Below are 25,515 nucleotides of genomic sequence, written 5' to 3' on the forward strand. Positions count from 1 at the left end.
CTATCACGTTATAATTCTATGACTAAAATCAACCTGAGGCAATAAATCCCACTTCATTAATTTATTTACAAGCCTAAAAGAAATAAAAACATAAGAAAATATCAATATTTAAAACCAAACAATTAAAAAATGTGATCCAAAGAAAAGGCTTCTTCGCTGTGATTGCACATGTCTCTGTTAGAAACGTTTGGCCATCTAAGGAAAATACAGAAGCTTGGCTCCTCCCTAACACACAAGTGTAGCATGAGCTTTAATAAGGTCAACTATGGATCTCATTCCTCTTGACTATTTTGAGGTGTCTCTCCATTTATTCATAATCAATCTATCAGTATATCTCCATATGTGTGTATGTACATGTACACACACACACACACACACACACGAACAAAATAGGCAAGTGAAGAAAGACCAGAGTTAGGTGTAACCGCAGATGGAGAAATGAGACTTACAGGAGCTGCTGAGTTTTTGACCGTGACACTGGGGGTGGTTGCTCGCAGGGCCCCACTCACTCCATGGTAGTATTTGAAGCAGATCTTAGTTTCAGCTGAAAGACAAACAAAAAACGAGACTGAGAAGTAGGGTATAACCCAGGGAGAGGCAGCTATGGCCACAGAGGACATCTCTAAGAACTGCAACCTAATTCCCCCCACGAGCAAGCCAGGCCACACTCGACAATGATGCTCCTCATGTGGCTTCAAGGACAGGTCTGACTTCTTCCTAAAACTGTGACATGAAAAATTGTTTTGGCCTTAACATTTTGTATCCAAATTAAGTCCATTATTTGGACTTCTCAGGATCCATCCGACCCCATTAGAGGTCATTGATTTTAAACCCTTAGTTCTAAGATGTTCTGAGACAGCCTACCACCTGTCTGTTCCTTCTGTAATGTCCTATTATTCAATTCATTGTGATTAATATCTTGGCAATTTGCAGAAATACTTTGAGAAGTTATTGAAGTACATGGGAGGGAGGCATATTTTCTAAACTCCTATACCCATCGATGATAATGCACCACAATTTGTTTTCCTTCAAAGTTCTATAGATGTAGCTGGCAGTGGTGGCACGCATCTGTAGTTCCCAGCTACTTGGGAGGCTGAGGCAGGAGGATCGCTTGAGCCCAGGAGTTTAAGGCTACAGAGAGTTATAATCACATCAGTGGACTCCAGCCTGGGTAACAGGGTGAGACTCCATTTCAAAAAAAAAAAAAAAAAGTTCTATAGATGTTTAGCAGAATACAAAGAGTTTAGGGGGATCACACTGGGTTTGAATTTCAGCTCCGTTATTTATAATCTGTGAGACAATGGATAAGTCCCTGTACCCCCTGTTAAAAGAGGACTTCATAAGATGTTGGTTAAGCAAATAAAAGTGCTTAGATTCAATTAAGTGCTCAGTAAGTGTCAGTGATTGTGATGATGTGATGACTAAATGACAATAACATGAGTCCTTTTCCTTCTGGCATTTGGTTCTGTAGAGGATAAGATCTGTAGCCAACATGAGTTTAGTTCATTTGAAGGTGACTTGTTTTCCCCAATTCACTGTTTATAGGATTTGTTTTCTTAAAATTAAAAAAAATTACCAGGCTTTGTCTTGGTCCCTTACATTTTGTTTGAAACAATATGAGAAATCTCCAATTTGAGATCTTTTCTCTCAAATATGAAAATTTGCCATCAAGTATCATATTAAAAATAATGTCTACAATTTTTTAGCATGCATTTAAAATGTACTCAGAATGGAAAATACAAAAAAATGAAGATAAGTATAAATGAAATAACAATTTTCTGAGATTTTTACATAATTGAGAGTATAAACTAAGAATAATACATTTTGCTTTTTAAAAAAGTTGACATTATGAAATAAGCATGGCCAACTATCATTAAAAACTCCTCAAATAACATTACTTATTATGTAGAACAACTGTATAGATTTACACATTGCAAATATTTCCTATATTTGGAAATTCAGGCTTTTCTCTGAAAACCAATTACTTTTTACAAATTATTTTTTAAGTTCAAATTTTCTCCCTAGGACAATGGAGCAAAAATCGCTAGATACCTACCTGACATCCATTCTACCTTTCCTCATTAATAACAGAATCTCAATTTTATTTTGAGTGATAATGTCCAGCTAAAGTACTATATTTTGCAGCCTTCCTGGCAGATAACACCTATGCATTTACCATTAGGATTTCTGTTATATGTAGCTAAACCTAAACCTAACTGATATGTAAAGGTTTCCTCAGTGCTATAGATATGAATATAGCAGTAGTCTTCCTTAGGCTAAAAGATACGGGCCGGGCGTGGTGGCTCAGGCCTGTAATCCCAACACTTTGGGAGGCCGAAGTGGGTGGATCGTTTGTGGTCAGGAGTTTGAGACCAGCCTGGCCAACATGGTGAAACCTCATCTCTACTAAAAATACAAAAATTAGCTGTGCGTGGTGGTGCACTCCTGCAATTCCAGCTACTCGGGAGGCTGAAGCAGGAGAATTGCTGGAGCCCGGAAGGTGGAGGTTGCAGTGAGCCAAGATCACGCCATTGCACTCCAGCCTGGACAACAGAGCAAGATTCAGTCTCAAAAAAAAAAAAAGAATATTTTAGGGATCCTCCCTGCTTGTGGCCAAATTGCTTTCCAAATAATACTTTATATTTCTATGAGGAAATGTGAGTCTGACCATCTCATAGAATCCATGTTAGCACTGAATATCATCACTTAAAAACAGGCTTAAAATAGAATCCGATTATTATTTTTACTTCATTTATTTGATTATTAGTAGGATTAAACTTTTTCATCAAGTTTTAATTAGCTATTTAAATTTTTTTTGAAGTCATTGAATTGAATTGCAGTTGTTCAGATTTTCCATTGCCTGGATGATGCCTGGATGCTTATCAGTCCCTTTGTTAGTGGACGTGTTCTTACTTCAGATATGCCTATACTTTGAGTTTCCTTCCTGAGTTATTTTCTCTACAGTTCTTTCACATGCCTGTTGATTGTCTTTTCAAGCTCTTGGTGGACAATCTTATAACCCAGTTCTGTACTTATTCTCCAAGACACCTCAACGTTGTCCCCATGTTAGGTCTACACATCTGGATCCAACACTGTGTTGGCCTGAGAGGCAAGTTTCCTGTAAGTCAGGGATCAGGGAAGGACTCTGAATAAAGCAGTGAGCCATCCATCTAGTTAATCACAATGAGTTGGTGTTGCCTAGTCCAGGAGTTACTCTGCTTGTAGGTGCCGGTGGGATCAGCATGGAGGGGCCAAATGGCCTCACCTTCAGCTCAGTTGGGTGGAAGGGACTTTTAGGTACCAGGGATCCCAAATGGGCAGTACTAGATTTCCATTTAAATAAAAAATTATTTCAATGCCTTTGAGCAAAAAGGTCAGGGAAATGATATACAATCCTGCATTGAACCCTATTGCTAGATGAGCAGATCAGTGCATATTTTGAGCCAAGAATTCATGGAACCCTTCAAACTCTGTACTCTTCTTTGTTTCTTCCATTTTTAGTTTTTTTGGATACATAATAGATGTACATATTTTCAGGATACATGTGATGATTGAATACATTCATATAATTTGTAGAGATCAAATCAATGTAATTGGGATGTACATCATCTTAATTATTTGTCTTTTTTGTGCTAGAGACATTTGAATTATTCTCTTCTAGCCATTTTGAAACATATGATAATTATTATAAATTATAGTCACTCTACTGATCCATCAAACACTAGATTTTATTTCTTCTATCAAACTGTATATTTGTACCCATTAATCAATCTCTATTCATCTTCTTCTTCCTTCTACCTTTCTTGGTCTCTGGTAACCACCAATCTATTCTCAATCTCCATGAAATCCACTTTTTTAGCTCCCACATATGAATGAAAACATGCAATATTTATCCTTCTGTGCTTGGCTTATTTCACTCAACATAATGACCTCCAGTTCCATCCGTGTTACTGCAAATGACAGAATTTCATTCTTTTTATGGCTGAATAATATTACATACCACATTTTCTTTATGCACTCATCTATTAATGGGCACTTAGGTTGATTTCATATTTTGGCTGTTGTGAATAGTACTGCAATAAACATGGGAGTGCGGATATCTCTTCGATATATTGACTTCCTTTCTTTTGGCTATATACCCTGTAATGGAATTGCTGGGTCATATGGTGGTTCTTTTTTTAGTTTTTTGAGGAATCTGTCAGATTTTCACAGTGGCTGTACTAATTTACATTCCCACCAGCGGTGTACGAGGGTTCCCCTTTCTCTGTGTTCTCACCGGTATTTGTTACTACCTGTCTTGTTTTAATTGGGGTGAATGATAACTCATTGTGGTTTTGATTTGCATTTCCCTGATGATTACTGATGTTGAGCATTTTTTTCATGCCTGTTGGCCATTTGTCTGTCTTCTTTTAAGAAATGTCTATTCACATCTTTTGTCCACTTAAAAATCAGGTTGTTTTTTGCTCTTGAGTTGTTTAAGCTTCTTGTAATTTTGGTTATTAATTCCTTATCAGACAGACAGTTTGCAAATATTTTCTCCCATTCTTTGGCTTATCTCTTCACTTTGTTGATTGTTTCCTTTGCAGTGCAGGAGACTTTCAGCTTGATATAATCCTATCTGTCAACCGTTGCTTTGGTTGCCTGTGATTTTTAGGTCTAACACAAAGAAATCTTTGCCCGGACCAATGTCCTGGAGAGTTTCCCCAATATTTTCTTCTAGTAGTTTCAGTTTTAGGTCTTAGATTTAGGCCTTTAATCCATTTTGTTGTAATTTCTGTGTATGATGAGCAATAGGGGTCTAGTTTCATTCTTCTGCATATGGATTTCCAGTTTTCCCAGCATTATTTATTGAAGAGACTAATCTTTCCCCATTGTATGTTCTTGGCACCTTTGTTGAAAATGAGTTGGCTGCAAATGCCTGGATTTATTTCTGGGTCCTCTATTATTATATGTTCCATTGGTCTATGTGTCTGTTTTTTGCCACTACCATGCTGATTTGGTTACTACAGTTTTGTAGCATATTTTAAAGTCAGGTAGTATGATGCCTCCACTTTTGTTCTTTTTCGCTCAGAATTGCTTTGGCTATCCAGGGTCTTTTGTGGATCCATATACATTTTAGGATTAGTTTTTCTATTTCTGTGAAGAATATCATTGATATTTTGGTAGTAATTGCATTGAGTCTGTAAATTGCTTTGGGTAGAACTGTCATTTTAGTCATAGTAATTCTTTCAATACATAAGCATGGAATATCTTTCTATTTTTAAATGTTTACTTCAATGTCTTTCCACAGTGTTTTACAGTTTTCCATTGCTCGTTAAATTGATGCCTAGGTATTTTACATCCTTTGTGGCTATTGTAAATGGGATTGCTTTCTAGATTTCTTTTTTCAGATTGTTTGCTGTTGGCATATATACATGACTTTTGCATGTTTATTTTGTATCCTGCACCTTTGCTAAATTTGCTTATCAGTTCTAACAATTTTTGGTGGAATCTTTTTTTTTTAATATAAAATCATGTCATATTTGAACAAGTCTACTTTACCTTCTTCCTTTCCAATTTGGATGCCCTTTATTTCTTTCTCTTGCCTAATCACTCTGGCCAGAACTTCTAGTACTATATTGAGTAAAAATGGTGAAAGTGTGTATCTTTGTCTTGTTCCAGATCTTAGAAGAAAGGCTTTCATTTTTTTCTCCATTCAGTGCTATGTTAGTTATGGGTTTGTCACACATGGTCTTCATTATTTTGAGGTATGTTCCTTCTATACCCAGTTTGTTGAGGGTTTTTATCATAAAAGGACGTGAATTTTGTCAAATGCTTTTTCAGCATTTATTGAAATGATCATATGGTTTTGTTCTTGATTCTGGGTTAACGTGATGTATGACATTTATTGATTTGTATATGATGAATCATCCTTGCATCCCTGTGATGCATCCCACTTGATCGTGGTGAATACTCTTTTTAATGTGTTGTTGAATTAGGTTTGCTAGTGTTTTGTTGAGGACTTTTGTATCTATGTTAATCAGTGATACTGGCCTGTAGTTTCCTTTTTTTTTTGTTGTGCCCTTGTCTGGCTTTGGTACCAGGATAATGCTGGCCTTGTAGAATGAGTTTGGAAGAATTCCTTTCTTTTCAATTTTTTTGAAGAGTTGAAGCAGAATTGGTGTTCATTCTTCTTTAAATATTTGGTAGAATCCAGCAATGAAGTCATCGGGTCCTGAAGTTTTCTCTGAAGGGAGACTTTTTATTATGGCTTCAGTCTTATTATTCATTATTGGTTTGTTGCAGTTTTTTATTTCTTCATGGTTCACTCTTGGTAAGATGTATGTACTTGGGAATTTATCCATTTTTTCTAGGTTTTCCAATTTGTTGATGTATGGTTGTCCGTAATAGTCGCTAATGATCTTTTGTATTTCTGAGGTCTCAGTTGTTATGTCTCCTTTTTTTTTCTTATATGATTTATTTGAGTCTCCTCTCTTTTTTTCTTAGCTATTCTAGCTTTGTTTATCCTTTCAAAAAAACTGAGTCTTCATTTTGTTGATCTTTTGTATTTTTGAAGTATCAATTTAATTTATTTCTGCCCTGCTCTTTTTTATTTCTTTTTTCTGCTTATTTTGGGTTTGGGTTGTTCTTGCTTTTCTCGTTCCTTGAGGTACCTCATTAGGCTGTTTACTTAAAGTCTTTCTACTTTTTTGATATAGGTGTTTATTGCTATAAACTTCCCTCTTAGTAATGCTTTTTACTGTATCTCATACATTTTGGTTTGCTGTATTTCTATTTGATTTGTTTCAAAAAATTTTAAAACTTCTTTCTTAATTTCTCCATTAGTTGTTCAGGAGCATGTAGTTTAATTTCCATGTGTTTGTGTAGTTTCTGAAGTTCCTCTTGTTATTGATTTTGTTGTATTCTTTTTGTGATCAGAGAAGATACCTGATATGATTTCTACTTTTTTGAATTTGTTGACACTTATTTTGTGGCTTAATATACGGTCTATTCTGAAGAATGTTCCATGTGCTGATAAAAAAAAAATGTATCTTCTGCAGCAGTTGAATGAAATGTTCTACAGATGTCAGTTAGGCCATGTGGTCAGTGTGTAGTTTACTTACAACATTTCCTTGTTGGAATGATACAGGCATTATGGAGAGTGGGGTATCGAAGTCCCCTATTATGATCATATTGTAGTCTATCTCTCATTTTAGATCTATTAATGTTTGCTTTACATATTTGGGAGCTCTGGTGTTTGGTGCATAAATATTTATAATTTTCATAGCCTCTTGCTGCATTGACCCCTTTATCATTATATAGTGACCTACTTTATCTCTTTTTGCAGTCTTTGATTTTTAGTCTATTTTATCTGATGTAAGCATAGCTACTCCTGCCCATTATGGTTTCTAGTTGCATGGAATATCTTTTTCCACCTCTATACTTTCAGTCTATCTGTGTCTTTATAGCTGAAGTGGGTTTCTTTTAGGCAGCATATAGTTGGATCTTGTTTCTTTATTAACTCAGCCACCCTATCCCTTTTAATTAGAGAATTGAGTGTATTTATATTTGTTTTTATTATTGATAAGTAAGGACTGACTACTGCCATTTTGTTGCTTGTTTTCTGTTTTTTTTTTTTTTTTTTTTTTTTTTTTTTTTTTTTTTTTTTTTTTTTTATGGAGTCTCGCTCCATTGCCAGGCTGGAATGCAGTGGTACGAGCTTGGCTCACTGCAACCTCCACCTCCCGTGTTCAAGTGATTCTCCAGCCTCAGCCTCCTGAGTAGCTGGGACTATAGGTGCGTGCCACCATGCCCAGCTAATTTTTGTATTTTTAGTAGAGACAGGGTTTCACCATGTTGCCCAGGATGGTCTTGATCTCTTGACCTCATGATCTGCCTGCCTCGGCCTCCCAAAGTGCTGGGTTTCAGGCGTGAGCTACTGCGCCTGGCCTCTGGTTGGTTTTTAACTGCTCTCTTCCTTTTTTCCATGTTTCCTGTCTTCCTTTGTGGTTAAGTGATTTTCTCTGGTAGTATGTTTTAATTTTTTGCTTTTTATTTTTAGTGAATCTATTATAGGTTTTTGCATTTTGGTTGCCATGAGGCTTACAAAAAAATCTTATAGATGTAACAAGTTATTTTAAGGAGATGACAACTTATCTTAGATCATAAAGAATAGAAACAAAGAACAAATTTTTTTAAAAAGCCTCTATAATTTAATTCCATCCTCCCAGCATTTGAATTTTACGTTGCCTCAATTTACATATTTTTATATTACTTATCTCTTAATAGGTTGCTATAGGTATTATTGTTTTTGATCAATTTGTCTTTTTGGCTTCCTACTAGAGATATGAGTATATTGCACACCATAATTACAGTATTAGAGTATTCTGGGTTTGTCTGTGTACTTGATTTTACCAGTGGATTTTATATCTTCAAATGTTTCCTTTTTACTCATTAGTGTTTTTGTTTTTGTTTTTCAGATTAAAGAACTCTCTTTAGCATTTCTTGTATGATGGGTCTGGTGGTAGTGAATTCTTTTGGGCTTTGTTTCTCTGGGAAAGAATTTATCTCTTTTTCATATTTGAAAGATAACTTTGCTGGATACAGAATTCCTGGGAGGCAGTTTTTTTTTTTTTTTTTTTTTTTGTTTGTTTGTTTTTCCTTTCAGCACTTCAAAAACGTCATCTCACTCCTTCTTGGTCTGTATGGTTTCCATTAAGAAGTCTGTTGCCTGATGAACTGGAGCTCCTTTATATGTTCTTTGCTTCTATTCTCTTGCTGCTTTTAAGATGCCATCTTTGTCCATGACCTTTGAAAGTTTGATTATTATATGCCTTGGTATAGCCTTATTTGAGTTGAGTCTGTTTGGTGTTTTCTGATCTTTCTGTATCTGGATGGATATATACCTCTTTCTCAAGTTTTGGAAAGTTTTCTGTTATTATTTCTTTGAATACGTTTTCTACTCCTTGTTGCTCAATTCCTTTCGAACACCAATAATTCTTAGATTTGGTCTTTTGAGGTAATTTTCTATGTCTTGTAGGTGATCTTGGTTCCTTTTTATTGTTTTTTCTTTTTTCTCCTCTGTGTATTTTCAAATAGCCTGTCTTTAAGCTTACTGATTCTTTTCTCTGCTTGATTCAGTCTGCTGTTGAGAACTTGTAATAAATTTTTCACTTCAGCAAATATATTTCTCAGTTCCAAGATTTGTTTTACTTTTTAAATTATTTCAATCTCTTTGTTAAATTTCCTTGATAAATTTCTGAATTGCTTTTTCTGTGTTATCTTGGAGATCACTGGAGATCACTGAGTTTCTTTAAAGCTGCTATTTTCAGTTCTTAGTCAGAGAGTGCACATATTGTTGTCTCACTGGGGTCAATCGCTAGTTCCTTTCTTTGCCTTCTTGAGGAGGTCATGGTTTTCTGTTTGCTGTTTTTCTTATAGATATACATATGTCTCTTGGCACTGAAGGATTAGTTATTTATTTCCGTCTTCTCTGTCTGACTTTTTTTTTTTTTATTATTGGATATGTTTGTGTAGAGATTCTTTGTAATTTACCTGTTGATATCTTTCTTTTTTTCCCCTACTATATATGGTTGCCTCTTTTTTGACACTAGATGGCACGTTAAGCCCAGGTTTGCCTCACTTCTAGTAAACAAGCAGATTGCTGCCCATCCTGAATGGAGGAGGTCCCAAAGGGGTTATCCCAGGACTATGTAAAAACTGGCTAAGGGCTTATGCGATGGGGGATCTGTGGAACAAGCTTTCCATGGCATGGTGCTGCTGAACATTCACCCCAATTTAGTGTTTCCTTTGGCTGAGCTACATTGCAGAGTTTCCAGGGGTTGTGGTCTTTCCTCCATGCTTTGTCTATGGTTGCTCTCAGGAATAGTTCTCTCTTTAGGCACTCCCAATGCTTCTTGTGCATTGAGGCAGGGACAAGTCTCCTGCCAGGGAACCCAAAATGATGGGGAAGCTAGTTGTCTACCTCCATTTCACTTTTTCCAGTGTAGAAATCGTGAGCTGGGGAAAAATTTTCCATGTACTTGGTGCCAGGTAGATTGAGGGGAGGGGCATTGTGGATATGGAAGTCTGATTCTCTTACCAACTGCTCAGAGTTTTTTTTCACTGCTTTGTGGTCCTGAGAGCTGTCTTATCCTCATATTTGAGTTCTGTGATATTGCTGATGATCATCTTGGTGCTATACAATTGTTTTAAATTTTCTGTGGGGGGAAGTGAAGCCAGCTTGCTTCTATACTACCTTTTTGGAAATGGACATCATGGCACTCTCCTAAGAAGTTGTTGGCAAAGGTTGTTTTCCTTTTTCTTAAACAGGTATTTTTCTTAAACAAGTATTTTCTTAAACAACAATATGTTCCAGTGTTTAGCAACTTGATTACAAATTGATCTTCCTTTTATTTAACCTAAATATCCCTGTAATTTAAAATGATTTTCCATTCTAGCTCAAAAGAGATATTAAATCATTAAAGTTTTTTCTTATTTAAGAGGGAGCTATGAATGAAAGCCATCCATAAATATTAAAACACATACATCGATAATATATATATTTATATTTTCAAGTTTGGGCAGGGGTGACCATGTCGTTCATGAAGTAAAGCAAAACTGAAGTTTCTACCACTATAAATACACTTATTTATACACAGATTGCAGCTCTAATCTTTATTTAAAGGCATGTATTCAGAGAGTAAGGATTGTTTCACTTCAGTTTATTATCACTTAAAGAAATGAGAAAATTGCTTCCCTGCCCCCCCACCTTCCTATACTGTTAAGGGATTAGTAGGCCAGCTGTAGCACTTGAGACATCAGTATGCAATGATGATAGGAGACCCGAGTAAGTAAAATGTTCAATTAAGTTTAAAAGCAATGACTTAAATTTGTCTTAAGAGTTAATTAGCACTTACTATGTACCAGGCCATTAATAATATTTTCTAATTTGATCCTCACAAGAATCCTATGAAGTATAGCCAATTATTATTAACCTTCTTTAAAAAAGTGTTTAGCACAATGCTTAGCATATAACCAGTCCTCAGTAAATGTCACCTGTCATTCTTATTTTACATCTAAGGAAAATGAGGTCAAAATTAAGGCCACTTACATAAGGTCACACATATGGTTCATGGCAGACCTAGGATTTAAGCAAACATTAACTCCTTTCTTGGTGATTTATCTCTCAAAAGTTTTTAGTAACTCAAGTTTGCTGACCAGCTAGCAGAAGTAAACTTCCACTTTCAGTAATGATGTACTAGGTAATTCAGAGAACATCTAGAAAAGCTGTTAAAATGTATAAATAATTCTGCCAAAAGTAGGGTTACCAAATCAAATACAGGACACCCAGTTAAAATTGAGTTTCAGATAAATAAGGAATGAATTTTTAGTATAAGCAGGTTTCGATTATTGTATGGAATACACATACACTAAAAATATTATTCATTATTTATTTTAAATTTAATTAGATGTCCTGAAAGTTTTTCCCCCTAGATCTAGAAACCCTAGCCTGAAGGCATCAGAGACCTAGCAAGGCAGTGGAAAATAAAATAATGAGGTCAGGATACAGAAGATGAAAACTCAGAGATAAGTCCAGGATTTGGGGTTGTTTCTCTAGGGGTAAATGTGTTGATTCTAAAAGAAGCATCTGAGAGGCTGAGAAGCTGAAAAGAATGTTTGACAGGTGTGTAGGGTTAAGGGGATAAAACTTAAAAATCTAAAGCCTGTCAAAAAGGAAAGCTCTGATAATTCCTTCACGATTCAAGATGGGACTCTGAATAAGTAAATAGATATATTGTTGAGAAATATACCAGCCTTAGCCCTCCGAATCATCTCAAGCCTTGAAATTCAATTGAGGTTATTCTGGATTGCTAGACACTGGTCAGAAGAAAATGCAAAACCTCTCAGGAGGAAAGTAGCATCATTCTAAGCCTCAACTGATTTCTACAAGTTCTCATTTACATTGTACAGTTCTTAATTAAAATTGACCAAGCACATGCAAAGACAAGGCAATGTAAAAAAAAAAAAAAAAAAAAAAAGGGAAAGAAAGAAAGAAAGAAAGAAAGAAAGAAAGAAAGAAAAACAGCTGACAAAAAGCAGATATATAGAATTTCCAGATATCAGAGTCATCAGATACAGGCTTGTGTTCAGTAAGGAGTAGATGTCACTCCTGGGAATCTCACCCCCATCCCCCACAGCGGCCACAGCAAGACCTGCCCTAAGAGTCTGAGCTCAGACATGTCTAGCCCTGCCCCTACCTGGTGGTCCTTCCCTACCCACCCTGATAGTGGAAGATAAAGGGAATATAATCTTTAGAGTTCTAAGGCATCGCCCACCACCGGTCCCTCTCCACACTACTACAGCTGTTGCTCTCTGGAAAGCGCCACCTCCTGGTAGGAGGCCAACCACACAAATATAGAGCATTAAACAACCAAAACTAAGGACCCCTACGGAATCCATTGTACCCTCTGCCATCTCCACCGGAACAGGCACTGGTATTCATGGCTGAGAGACCTATAGATGGTTCACATCAAAGGACTCTGTGCAGATAACCCCCAGTACCAGCCCGGAGGCGGGTAGACTCACTGCGTGACTAGACCCAAAAGAGAGACAACAATCACTGCAGTTTGGTTCGCAGGAAGCCACACCATAGGAAAAGGGGGAGAGTACTAATTCAAGTGAACACTCCGGAGGCAAAAGAATATGAACAACAGCCTTCAGCCCCAGACCTTCCCTCTGATAGAGCCTACCCAAATGAGAAGGAACCAGAAAACCAACCCTGGTAATATGATAATACAAGGCTCGTCAATGCCTCCCCAAAATCACACTAGTTCACCAGCAATGGATCCAAACGAAGAAGAAATCCCTGATTTACTTGAAAAAGAGTTCAGGAGGTTAGTTTTTAAGCTAATCAGGGAGGGACCAGAGAAGGGCAAAGCCCAGTGCAAGGAAATCCAAAAAAATGATACAAGAAGTAAAGGGAGAAATATTCATGGAAATAGATAGCTTAAAGAAAACACAATAAAAAATTCAGGAAACTTTGTGCACACTTTTAGAAATGTGTAATGCTCTGGAAAGTCACAGCAATAGAATTGAACAAGTAGAAGAAAGAAATTCAGAGATTGAAGACAAGGTCTTTGAATTAACCCAATCCAACAAAGACAAAGAAAAAAGAATAAGAAAATATGAACAAAGCCTCAAGGAGTCTGGGATTATGTTAAATGACCAAACCTAAGAATAATTGATGTCCCTGAGGAAGAAGAGAATTCTAAAAGCCTGGGAAACATTTGGGGGAATAATTGAGGAAAACTTCCCTGGTCTTGCAAGAGACCTAGACAGCCAAATACAAGAAGTACAAAGAGCACCTGGGAAATTAACTGCAAAAATATCTTCCCCTAGGCACACTGTCATCAGGCTATCTAAAGCTAAGATGAAGGAAAGAGTCTTAAGGGCTGTGAGATAGAAGCACCAAGTAAACTACAAAGGAAAACCTATCAGATTAATAGCAGATTTCTCAGCAGAAACCCTACAACCTAGAAGGGACTGGGGCCCTATCTTCAGCCTCCTCAAACAAAACAATTATCAGCCAAGAATTTTGTATCCAGTGAAACTAAGCATCATATATGAAGGAAAGATACAGCCTCTTTCAGACAAACAAATGCTGAGAGAATTTGCCATTACCAAGCCACCACTATAAGAACTGCTAAAAGGAGCTCTAAATCTTGAAACAAATCCTGAAAACACATCAAAACAGAACCTCTTTAAAGCATAAATCACACAAGACCTATAAAACAAAAAAAAAAAAAAACAAGTTAAAAAGCATAAAAACAAAAACAAAGTACACAGGCAACAAAGAATATGATGAAAGCAATGGTACCTCATATTTCAATATGAACATTGAATGTAAATGACCTAAACTCCCCACTTAAAAGATACAAAACTGCAGAATGGATAAGAACTCACCAACCATCTGCTGCCTTCAGGAGACTCACCTAATACATAAGGACTCACATAAACTTAAAATAAAGGGGTGGAAAAAGGCATTTCAAGCAAATGGACACCAAAAGTGAGCAGGGGGAACTATTATTGTATGAGACAAAACAAACTTTAAAGCAACAGTGTTTAAAAGAGACAAAGAGGGACAGTATGTAATGATAAAAGACCTTGTCCAAAGGAAAATATCCCAGTCCTAAACATATATGCACCTAACACTGGAGCTCCCAAACTTATAAAACAATTACTAATAGACCTAAGAGATGATATAGACAGCAACACAATAATAGTGGGGAAACTTCAATACTTCACTGACAGCACTAGACAGGTCATTAAGATAGTAAGTCAACAAAGAAACAATGGACTTAAACTATACCTTGGAACAAATGGACTTAACAGATATACATAGAACATTTCATCCAACAGGCTAGGCACAGTGGCTCTCACTTGTAATCCCAGCACTTTGGGAGGCTGAGGCGGGCGGATGACTTAAGGTCGGTGTTCGAGACTAGCCTGACCAACTTGGAGAAACTCTGTCTCCACTAAAAATATAAAATTAGCCAGGTATGGTGGCATATGCCTGTAATCCCAGCTACTTGGCAAGCTGAAGCAGGAGAATCACTTGAACCCGGGAGGCGGAGGTTGCGGTGAGCCAAGATTGCACCACTGCACTCCAGTCTGGGCAACAAGAGTGAAACTCCATCTCAAAAGAAGAAGAAGAAGGAGAAGGAGAAGGAGAAGGAGAAGAGGAAGAAGGAGGAGAAGAAGAAGATTTCATTCAACAAACACAGAATTTACATTCTATTCAACAGTGCATGGAACTTTCTCCAGTCTCCAAGATAGACCATAGACCATATGATAGGCCATAAAACAAGCCTTAATAAATTAAAAAAAAAATTGAAATTATATCAAGCACTCTCTCAGACCACAGTGTAATAAAACTGCAAATCAACTCCAAAAGGAACCTTTAAAACCATGCAAATACATGGAAATTAAATAATGTGCTCCTGAATGATCATTGGGTCGAAAATGAAATCAAGATGGAAATTAAAATATTCTTTGAACTGAATGAAAATAATGACACAACCTATCAAAACCTCTGGGATACAGCAAAGGCGGTGTTAAGAGGAAAGTTCATAGCCCTAAATGCCTACATCAAAAAGTCTGAAAGAGCACAAACAGACAGTTTAAGTCATACCTCAAGGAACTAGAGAACAAAGAACAAACCAAACCCAAACCCAGCAGAAGAAAGGAAATAACCAAGAGCAGAATCAGAGCAGAACTAAATGAAATTGAAACAAAAAAATTACAAAAGATAAATGAAACAAAAGCTGGTTCTTTGAAAAGATAAATAAAATTGATAGACCATTAGCAAGATTAACCAAGAAAAGAAGAGAGAATATTCAAATAACCTTACTAAGAAATGAAACAGGAGATATTACAATTGATACCACTGAAATGCAAAAGATTATTCAAGGCTAGTATGAACACCTTTATACATAAACTAGAAAACCTAGAAGAAATGGATGAATTCCTGGAAAAATATAGCCCTCTTAGCTTAAATCAGGAAGAATTAGATATCCTGAACAGACCAATAACAAGCAGTGAGACTGAAACGGTAATTTTAAAATTACCAACAAAAAAGAGTCCAGGACCAGACAGATTCACAGCAGAATTCTATCAGACATTCAAAGAAGAATTGGTACCAATCCTTTTGACACTATTCCACAAGATAGAGAAAGAAGGAACCCTCTCTAATTCATTCTGTGAAGCCAGCATTACCCTAATACCAAAACCAGGAAAGGACATAACCAAAAAAGAAAACTACATACCAATGTCCTTGATGAACATAGATGCTGAAATCTTTAACAAAATAGTAGCTAAACGAATCCAACAACATATCAAAAAGATAATCCACCATGATCAAGCGGGTTTTATAAGAGGGATGTAGGGACGGTTTAACATACACAAGTCAGTAAATGTGATATACCACATAAACATAATTAAAAACAAAATCACATGATCATCTCAATAGATGCAGAGAAAGCATTTGACAAAATTCAACATTTCTTTATGATTAAAACTCTTAGCAAAATCAGCATAAAAGGAACATACCTTAGTGCAATAAAAGCCATCTATGACAAACCCACAGCCAACAAAATACTGAATGGCGAAAAGTTGAAAGCAATCCCTCTGAGAACTGGAATAAAACAAGGATGCCCACTGTCACCACTCCTCTGCATCATGGTACTGGAAGTCCTAGCCAGAGCAATCAGACAAGAGAAAGAAATAAAGGGCATCCAAAGCAGTAAAGAGGAAGTCAAACTGTCACTGTTTGCTGATGATATGATCGTTTACCTTGAAAACCCTAAAGACTCATCTAGAAAGCTCCTAGAACTGATAAAAGAATTCAGCAAAGTTTCCAGATACAAGATTAAGGTACACAAATCAGTAGCTCTTCTATACACCAACAGCAACCAAACAGAGAATCAAATCGAGAACACAACCCCTTTTACAATAGCTGCAAAAACAACAAGCAAACAAACAAAACAAAACAAAACTTAAGAAGATACCTAACCAAGGAGTCAAAAGTCTTCTACAAGGAAAACTGCAAAACACTACTGAAAGAAACCATAGATGACACAAACAAATGGAAACACATCCCAAGCTCATGAATGGGTAGAATCAATATTGTGAAAATGACCATACTGCCAAAAGCAATCTACAAATTCAATGCAATCCCCTTCAGAATACCACCACCATTCTTCACAGAATTAGAAAAAACAATTCTAAAATTCATATGGAACCAAAAAAGAACCAACATAGCTAAAGCAAGATTAAGCAAAAGGAACAAATCTAGAGGCATCACACTACCTGATTTCAAACTATACTATAAGGCCACAGTCACCAAAACAGCATTGTACTGTTATAAAAACAGGCACATAGACCAGTGGAACAGTATAAAGAACCCAGAAGTAAACCCAAATACTTACAGCCAACTGATCTTTGACAAAGCAAACCAAAACATAAAGTGGGGAAAGGATGCCCTTTTGAACAAATGGTGCTGGGATAATTGGCTAGCCTCATGTAGCAGAAAGAAACTGGATACTCATCTCTCACCTTATACAAAAATCAACTCAAGATAGACTAAAGACTTAAACCTCAGACTTGAAACTATAAAAATTCTAGAAGATAACATTGGAAAAACCTTTCTAGACATTGGCTTAGGCAAGGATTTCATGACCAAGAACCCAAAAGCAAATGCAATAAAAACAAAGATAAACATCTGGGACCTAATTAAACTAAAGAGCTTTTGCATGGCACAAGGAACAGTCAGAAGAGTAAACATACAACCCACATAGTGGGAGAAAATTCTCACAATCTATACATCTGACAAAGGACAAATATCCAGAATCTACAATGAATTCAAATCAGTAAGAAAAAAAACCCAAACAATCCCATCAAAAAGTGGGCTCAGGACATGAATAGAAAATTCTCAAAAGAAGATATACAAATGGCCATCAAACATATGAAAAAATGCTCAACATCACTAATTACCAGGGAAATGCAAATCAAAACCATGGTGTGATACCACCTTACTCTTGCAAGAATGGCCATAATCAAAAAATCAAAAAACAGTAGATGTTGGTGTGGAAGTAGTGAACAGGGAACACTTCTACACTGCTGGTGGGAATGTAAACTAGTACAGCCACTATGGAAAACAGTGTGGAGATTCCTTAAAGAACTAAAAACAGAACTACCATTTGATCCAGCAATCCCACTACTGGGTATCTACCCAGAGGAAAAGAAGTCATTATTTGAAAAAGATACTTGCTCACACATGTTTATAGCAGCACAATTCACAATTGCAAAATCGTGCAACCAACCCAAATGCCCATCAATCAACAAGTGGATAAAGAAACTGTAGTGCGTATATATATGTGTGTGTGTGTGTGTGTGTGTGTGTGTGTGTATATATATATATATGATGGAATACTACACAGCCATAAAAAGGAATGAATTAACACTTGGAGTGACCTGGATGAAGATGAAGACTATTATTCTAAGTGATGTAACTCAGGAACGGAAAATCAAACATCATATGTTCTCACTGATATGTGGGAGCTCAGCTATGAGGATACAAAGGCATAAGAATGATACAAGGGACTTTGGGGACTTGTGGGGAGGAATGGGAGGGGGGCGAGGGATAAAAGACTACAAATATGGTGTGATGTATGCATGGGTGATGGGTGCGCCAAAATCTCACAAATCACCACTAAAGAACTTACTCATGTAGCCAAATACCACCTGTATCCCAATAACTTATGGAAAATAAAATAAAATAACAAAAATAAAAATAAAAAACCATAAAAGAGAATGATTTCAGTAACTTTCTTCTGATAAGAGACTGCTGACCATAGACTGGTTCTGGCTTGTTTACAGAGGCTGCACACCTGAGTGCCTCCATGTCCCTGCTTTAGCTTTTGATGGATAGGGCCTAATAGTAATTCATTTAAATGTTAAGTCTCTACCCTAATGTGAACTTGTGTTGTATGTTACATACATATTTGTTCAATATACATGTGTCAGGACCCCCTTTGTGAATATTCATAACTCCTGCTAAAACCTGTTAAATACGTATACTTGGCCAACCTGTTCAACATTAAGTTCCTCTTCTGCTTTCTCCTCCCTCAAAGTGCCTGTTTCCGGTCTTTGCTGAGTGGAGTCTATACTTCCCAGCCTGTGGAATGGCCACACTGCAGACTATAAACCCATATACAAAATAAAGTCCCCCTTCTAAATTAAAAACAAAAAACAAGTAGATGTCACCAAACATATACTTAAAACACTCGAGGAAAAAGAAGACAAGATTGAACCTACTAGCAAAGAATGAAGTCTATAAAATGAACCAAAGAGAAATTTTGAATTTGAGAAATTCTGAGAAACTGTAATTTTGAAATAGTGAACTCAATGAATAGGTTTAACAGTAGATTAAACAATATAGAGGAGAAAATTTAAGGAACTGGAATACAGGTCAGAAAAAAATCCAGAATGAAGCATGCAGAGGAAAAGGATGGAAAATATAGACGAAAGAGCAAGAAACCCACAGGATACTAGCAGGTAGTCTAAAATATAGGTAACTGAAATCTAAAAGGAGAGCAGAGAGATGATAGTGCTACATCGAAAGACCTCAAGGTATAGATTCAAAAAGCTCTATGAATCCAAAAGGAACAAAGCAATCAGACATCAGAGAGAGAGAAAAAAAAGACAAAAACAACATCATCATCCAATGAAGAAAAAAGCTAGCTTACCTTCAAAGGAACAACAATCATACTGACAGATGACTGCTCAACACAAACAGAAACAATGGAAGACAAAGGAATGAGAACTTCAAAGTGCTGAAAGGAGGTATCTGTCAACATAAAAATGTGCCTTCAGAACACTGTTGCTCAGAGGACTTCACGACTAAAACAACAAAAGCAATGGCAACAAATGCCAAAATAGACAAATGGGATCTAATTAAACTAAAGAGTAATGCACAGCAAAAGAAACTACCATCAGAGTGAACAGGCAACCTACAGAATGGGAGAAAATTTTTGCAATCTACCCATCTGAAAAAGGGCTAATATCCAGAATCTACCAAGAACTTAAACAAATTTACAAGAAAAAAACAAACAACTTCATCAAAAAGTGGGCAAAAGACATGAACAGACACTGCTCAAAAGAAGACATTTATGCAGCCAACAGACACGTGAAAAAATGCTTATCATCACTGGTCATTAGAGAAATGCAATCAAAACCACAATGAGATACCATCTCACACCAGTTAGAATGACGATCATTAAAAAGTCAGGAAACAACAGATGCTGGCGAGGATGTGGAGAAATAGGAATGCTTTTACACTGTTGGTGGGAGTGTAAACTAGTTCAACCATTGTGGAAGACAGTGTGGCAATTCCTCAAGGATCTAGAACTAGAAATACCATTTGACCCAGCGATCCCATTACTGGCTATATACCCAAAGGATTATAAATCATGCTACTATAAAGACACATGCACACGTATGTTTATTACAGCACTATTCACAATAACAAAGACTTGGAACCAACCCAAATGTCCATCAATGATAGACTGGAGTAAAAAAATGTGGCACATATACACCATGGAATACTATGCAGTCATGAAAAAGGATGAGTTCATGTCCTTTGCAGGAACGTGGATGAAGCTGGAAACCATTATTCTGAGCAAACTATCGCAAAGACAGAAAACCAAACACTGCATATTCTCACTCATAGGTGGGAACTGAACAATGAGAACACTTGGACACAGGGTGGGGAACATCACACACTGGGGCCTGTCATGGGGTCGGGGGCTGCGGGAGGGATAGCATTAGGAGATATACCTAATGTAAATGACGAGTTGATGGGTGCAGCAAACCAACATGGCACATGTATACCTATGTAACAAACCTGCATGTTGTGTACATGTACCCTAGAACTTAAAGTATAATTTAAAAAAAAAAAAAAAGAATACTGTTGCCCAGACATTGCAGTTTGCCAGCACCATGAATATCTGAACTTCACGGCAAGTTTTTAGCTACCCAGGTGTTACAATATCTGCAACGCAAAAACACTCAGATCTTATGAACCAGAGTACAATCAGAATTAATGAATTAGACAGACATAGATCAGAACAGCCTTCCATTGTGAAGTCACTTATTTGACAGAAAGAATCAAATTATCTACGTAGAAATATTCTTTTTTTTTTTTTTTTTTTTGAGACAGAGTCTTGCTCTGTCGTCCAGGCTGGAGTGCAGTGGCGCAATCTCGGCTCACTGCCAGCTCCACCTCCCGGGTTCACACCATTCTCCTGCCTCAGCTTCCCGACCGAGTAGCTGGGACTACAGGAGCCTGCCACCACGCCTGGCTAATTTTTTTGTATTTTTAGTAGAGATGGGGTTTCATCGTGTTAGCCCGGATGGTCTTGATTTCCTGACCTCATGATCCCCTGCCTCAGCCTCCCAAAGTGCTGGGATTACAGGCATAAGCCACCATGCCCGGCCTTTACGTAGAAACATTCTTAAGAATAATGAACTTAAATCTACTAATATGTCATTTACAAAACAGATGTGAGACTATATCCTCAAACCCCAAGAAAAACAATTTTAACCAAAAAAAAGCTATAATAACTCTGAAAGAGTTAGCCTCAAGACTTATCTAGAAGGAGTAATGGAAAGTACAATATCTTCAAATGCTCAAAAAGATTGAGTAACAGTAGAATAATGTGATATAAATTGAGTCGGAAGAGTGTTTGATTTCAGCAAGAGGAAACAGTAAGAGCAGCACTTTAAGAGAAATAATCAACATTAATTGTATAAAACCTTGAGTCCTGCCAGTCTATCCTATATGGCAATCTATCCATTTGTATTTCTTTTTATGAATTAAATGGATTGTAAGAAATAAGCAGCTTCGAGAAAGGTTGTGACTTTTGATCAACACAAAAGGAATGGTGAAGGGTTTCCAAATAAATGAGGATAAATGGAAATAATGTTCATTGATGAGGCATCTAACATTGATGATTCCACTATAAGTGTAAATATTAATAGTAAATGTTGGAAAATTTATGTTAATTTTAAAACTGATATTACCTGTTGTATCTCCTTAAGGTAAAATGTTAAAGCTTTTCAGGCATGAGTCTGGTTTCTAACCAACACCAGAATGAAACAGAGTCATCTTTTATACATACTTGTCCTGCTGCATTTAATTTTAGTAACTTGTATCTAAGAACTCATTCAAAGGGATAAAATTATATAATTTTTAAAGCCATATTAAATTGTACCAAAACAATAACAAACAAACAAACACTTGCTCTACTATAAACAGCCCTGAAAGTCATGATATTGTTGCTAACAATGACTCTAACAGAAAAAATCTTACTGTACTACAGAATGTCATATTGACTTGTCAAAATTTTATAATTTGATACAGGTATCATCTAACTTGGATTTGTACTTCCAAAAGTCATCATGATTTAGAATGCTGTATTACGGACTGGTTATATTAACTAAAACTAAACTAAAATTAATTTGAAAATAACTGGAAAAGTCATAAAGTTTTAATAACCAGAAGATGTTTGTATTTTTAAGAATTTCACATTTCCCTAACTTATACAAATTGCCACGTGATAAACTCATGCTTCTCTAATAGCTAAATTATGAGCTGTCTAGTTATTTGAATGAAAAATGGTTAATTGCAACTTCTTTTTGAAGTAATTGTGATAGCTGATATATATTTTTTACACGAAGAACTGTGTATTACTTGACTAATTTCTTATTTAGAAGAATAAATCCCATGTTAATGCCTTTAAATATGGTACCATAGCAAAAGTGACTGCAACAAACCAATATGTAAAATGACACTGTAACTTTTTATTTATTTATTTATTTACTTATTTATTTATAATACTCTAAGTTATAGGGTACATGTGCACAACGTGCAGGTTTGGTACATAGGTATACATGTGCCATGTTGGTTTGCTGCACCCATCAACTCGTCATTTACATTAGCTATTTCTCCTAATGCTATCCCTCCCTCAGCCCCCCACCCCATGACAGGCCCCAGGGACACCCTGTGTCCAAGTGTTCTCATCGTTCAATTCCCACCTATGAGTGAGAATATGCAGTGTTTGGTTTTCTGTCTTTGCCATAGTTTGCTCAGAATGATGGTTTCCAGCTTCATCCACGTTCCTGCAAAGGACATGAACTCATCCTATTTTATGGCTGCATAGTATTCCATGGTGTATTATGTGCCACATTTTCTTACTCCAGTCTATCATTGATGGACATTTGGGTTGGTTCCAAGTCTTTGTTATTGTGAATAGTGCTGTAATAAACACACGTGTGCATGTGTCTTTATAGTAGCATGATTTATAATCCTTTGGGTATATAGCCAGTAATGGGATCGCTGGGTCAAATGGTATTTCTAGTTCTAGATCCTTGAGGAATCCCACACTGTCTTCCACAATGGTTGAACTACCTCACACTCCCACCAACAGACGACACTGTAGCTTTTATTTATGGGAAATACTTCACGTGTCAGGGGGCCAATTCTAAACTCAAAAACAATCGAAAAATGCATTTTGTTTTCATTTCAGTGTTGATTACTGTCACCACCCCGAGACAGAGTTTTTGATCCCTGGGGCTACTGCTTGCACAGTTCAAAGGTAATTAGAGGCAGGGCGCCGTGGCTCATACCTGTAATCCCACCACTTCGGAAGGCTGAGGTGGGCGGATCACCTGAGGTCAGGAGAGTGAGACCAGCCTAGCCAATATGGTGAAACCTCGTCTCTACTAAAAATACAAAAAGTAGCTGGGCGTGATGGCCCGCGCCTGTAATGCCAGCTACTCAGGAGGCTGAAGCAGGAGAACTGCTCGAATCCGGGAGGCAGCGGTTGCGGTGAGCCGAGATCCCTCCGCTGCACTCTGGCCTGGGCCGCAGAGCAAGACTGCGTCTCAGAAAGAAAAAAAAGCAGGGGAGAGAATTAAAGACTTCCTGTTTTTGCTAGGATATAGTTGTTGCAGCAGATTAATGCTTCTACAGGTAACTAAATAAGCTGATTTTAAAACAAAATATTTCCAGGCACTGCAGAGCAGTGGAATCTCAGATAGGACTAAAACTTCTAGATGAGGGGTTTCCCGTAAACTACAGCCCCTTTTTCCTGGTGACTGACTAGATGGGAGAGAGTTACAGCATGGGAGATCTCAAATACACAGCTTGTTTCCCCTCAGACATTCACAAATACTGAAGCTTTGAGGGCAAAAGACTAAAAATCTAATCATGAAAACATTTGAAAAGTAGAGGCAAAATTTTCCATCTCTTGATATTGAGGAGATCTGGCAGGGAGAGGGCTCCCACTGAAAGCCCTTGAGAGGGGTCCTAAGGAACACGGGTGAGCCAGAAGGAGACTGTGTCTTACCAGAAGTGGACTGCACCCCGCGGGTCTCCCCTCTTATCGGGCTAAGGCCATCAGCACCCCAACTGCCTAGCTGAGGACATGGCAAACCCTCTTTGGGAGAAGACGTCATCACCTAAAGTACCTCACGTGTATAATATTTCATACCCAATGTATGGCAATTGACAGAAAATTACCAAGTACAGCAATAGATAGAAGCCGGGAAACAGAATCCTGATGTTGAGGTCATCTGGCAAAGACTTTAAAGAAACAATGTTGTACATAGAAAATGGATATATTAAGTACAGCCTTTGCCAGAAAATTAAAACCAATAGAAAAGAATCAAATGAGGATTTTATTACTGAAAATAGAATAGCTGAAATTAGGAACTTGATACATGTGTTTAGCAGGACATCAGGTAGAGCAGAAAGAGGGTTCACAAACTGGGAGATAGGTCGACTGAAAATATCCGGATCAAAAGAAGGTAGAGGGAAAAAAAGGGTAGAAAGTACATAGAGAAAAAGGAACAGAGGAACACGATGGAATCATCCACTGATGTAACTGGAGTTCCAGAGAATGGGGTAAAGGCAACTTTTGAGAAGATAATAGCTTCTCACTAAGCTTCGGGATAAACCATAGGATAAAAACAAGAACCTCTGGTAAGCACATCGTAGTTAAACTGATGAAATCCAAAGACAAAGATAAAAGTCTTAAAAGCATAAGATGGGGGAAGATAGTGACCTTCAAAGGAATGACAAAAAGACTAACCGTTGACTTTTCAGAAGATAAATGACATTCCTAAGTGCTAAAGAAAAAAACAGCTAACCTTGAGTTCTCTCTACATATATTTTGAAATTACTCTTCAAAAGTATAGGTGAAATAGTGATGCTTTCAGACAAACAAAAACTGAGAGGCTTTATCTCCAGTGGTCTTGCACTAAAAGAAATACTAAAGGGAACTCTTTTTTTTTTTTTTTTTTTTTTTTAGAGGAAAATGATCCCAGACAGAAACACAGATGTGTGAGAAGGATGAAGAGAAACAGAACAGATTAAAATGTGAGTAAAGCTCTGCTTCTTGATTTGGGTGCTGTTTACGTGAAAGAGTTCCCTTTCTGAAAAATTCATAAGCTCTGCACTTAAATTTGTGCACTTTTCTGTGTGTGTGTTGTGCTTCAGCAAGAATTTTACCAAAATAAAGCAAAATAAAAACTGCTTAGAGGAAAATTGACAGTCTCATTGCATACATTAGACAAGAATGGCTACAAACCAACAAGCTAAGCAGCAATCTCAAGAAATTAGCAAAAGAACAACAAATTAAACCCAAGGAAAGTAGAAAGAAGGAAATGATAAAGAATAAAGAGCAGAAAGTAATTAAAAAGAAAACAAACATATATAGAGGATGAAGAAAACCAAAAGTTGGGTCTTTGAGAAGACTAATAAAATAAAAAATTCTTGGTGAGGGATATAGAAGGCAAGAGCAAAGAATACAAGGAACAAAAACAGGGCATCACACAGCACTGACGCTGCAGTCACCTGTCCTGGTGGAACCAGCTGAGTACTTTCTAAGCCTATCCCAAGCATTCAAGCTGGAG

General features: G+C 37.0%; 1 protein-coding gene across 3 annotated transcripts in view; it reads right to left on the reverse strand.

Moving 5' to 3' along the window:
* The window catches only part of HECW1 (HECT, C2 and WW domain containing E3 ubiquitin protein ligase 1), a 458,832-nt gene that overhangs the window by 199,927 nt on the left and 233,390 nt on the right, over window positions 1-25,515 (reverse strand). For all 3 annotated transcript variants that reach the window (NM_001265810.1, XM_015133529.3, XM_077994791.1), the window contains 1 exon segment: window positions 450-544. In NM_001265810.1, the coding sequence (NP_001252739.1) occupies window positions 450-544 (95 nt within the window).

The sequence above is a fragment of the Macaca mulatta genome, chromosome 3, assembly GCF_049350105.2.
Source record: "Macaca mulatta isolate MMU2019108-1 chromosome 3, T2T-MMU8v2.0, whole genome shotgun sequence".
Taxonomy (NCBI): Eukaryota; Metazoa; Chordata; class Mammalia; order Primates; family Cercopithecidae; genus Macaca; species Macaca mulatta.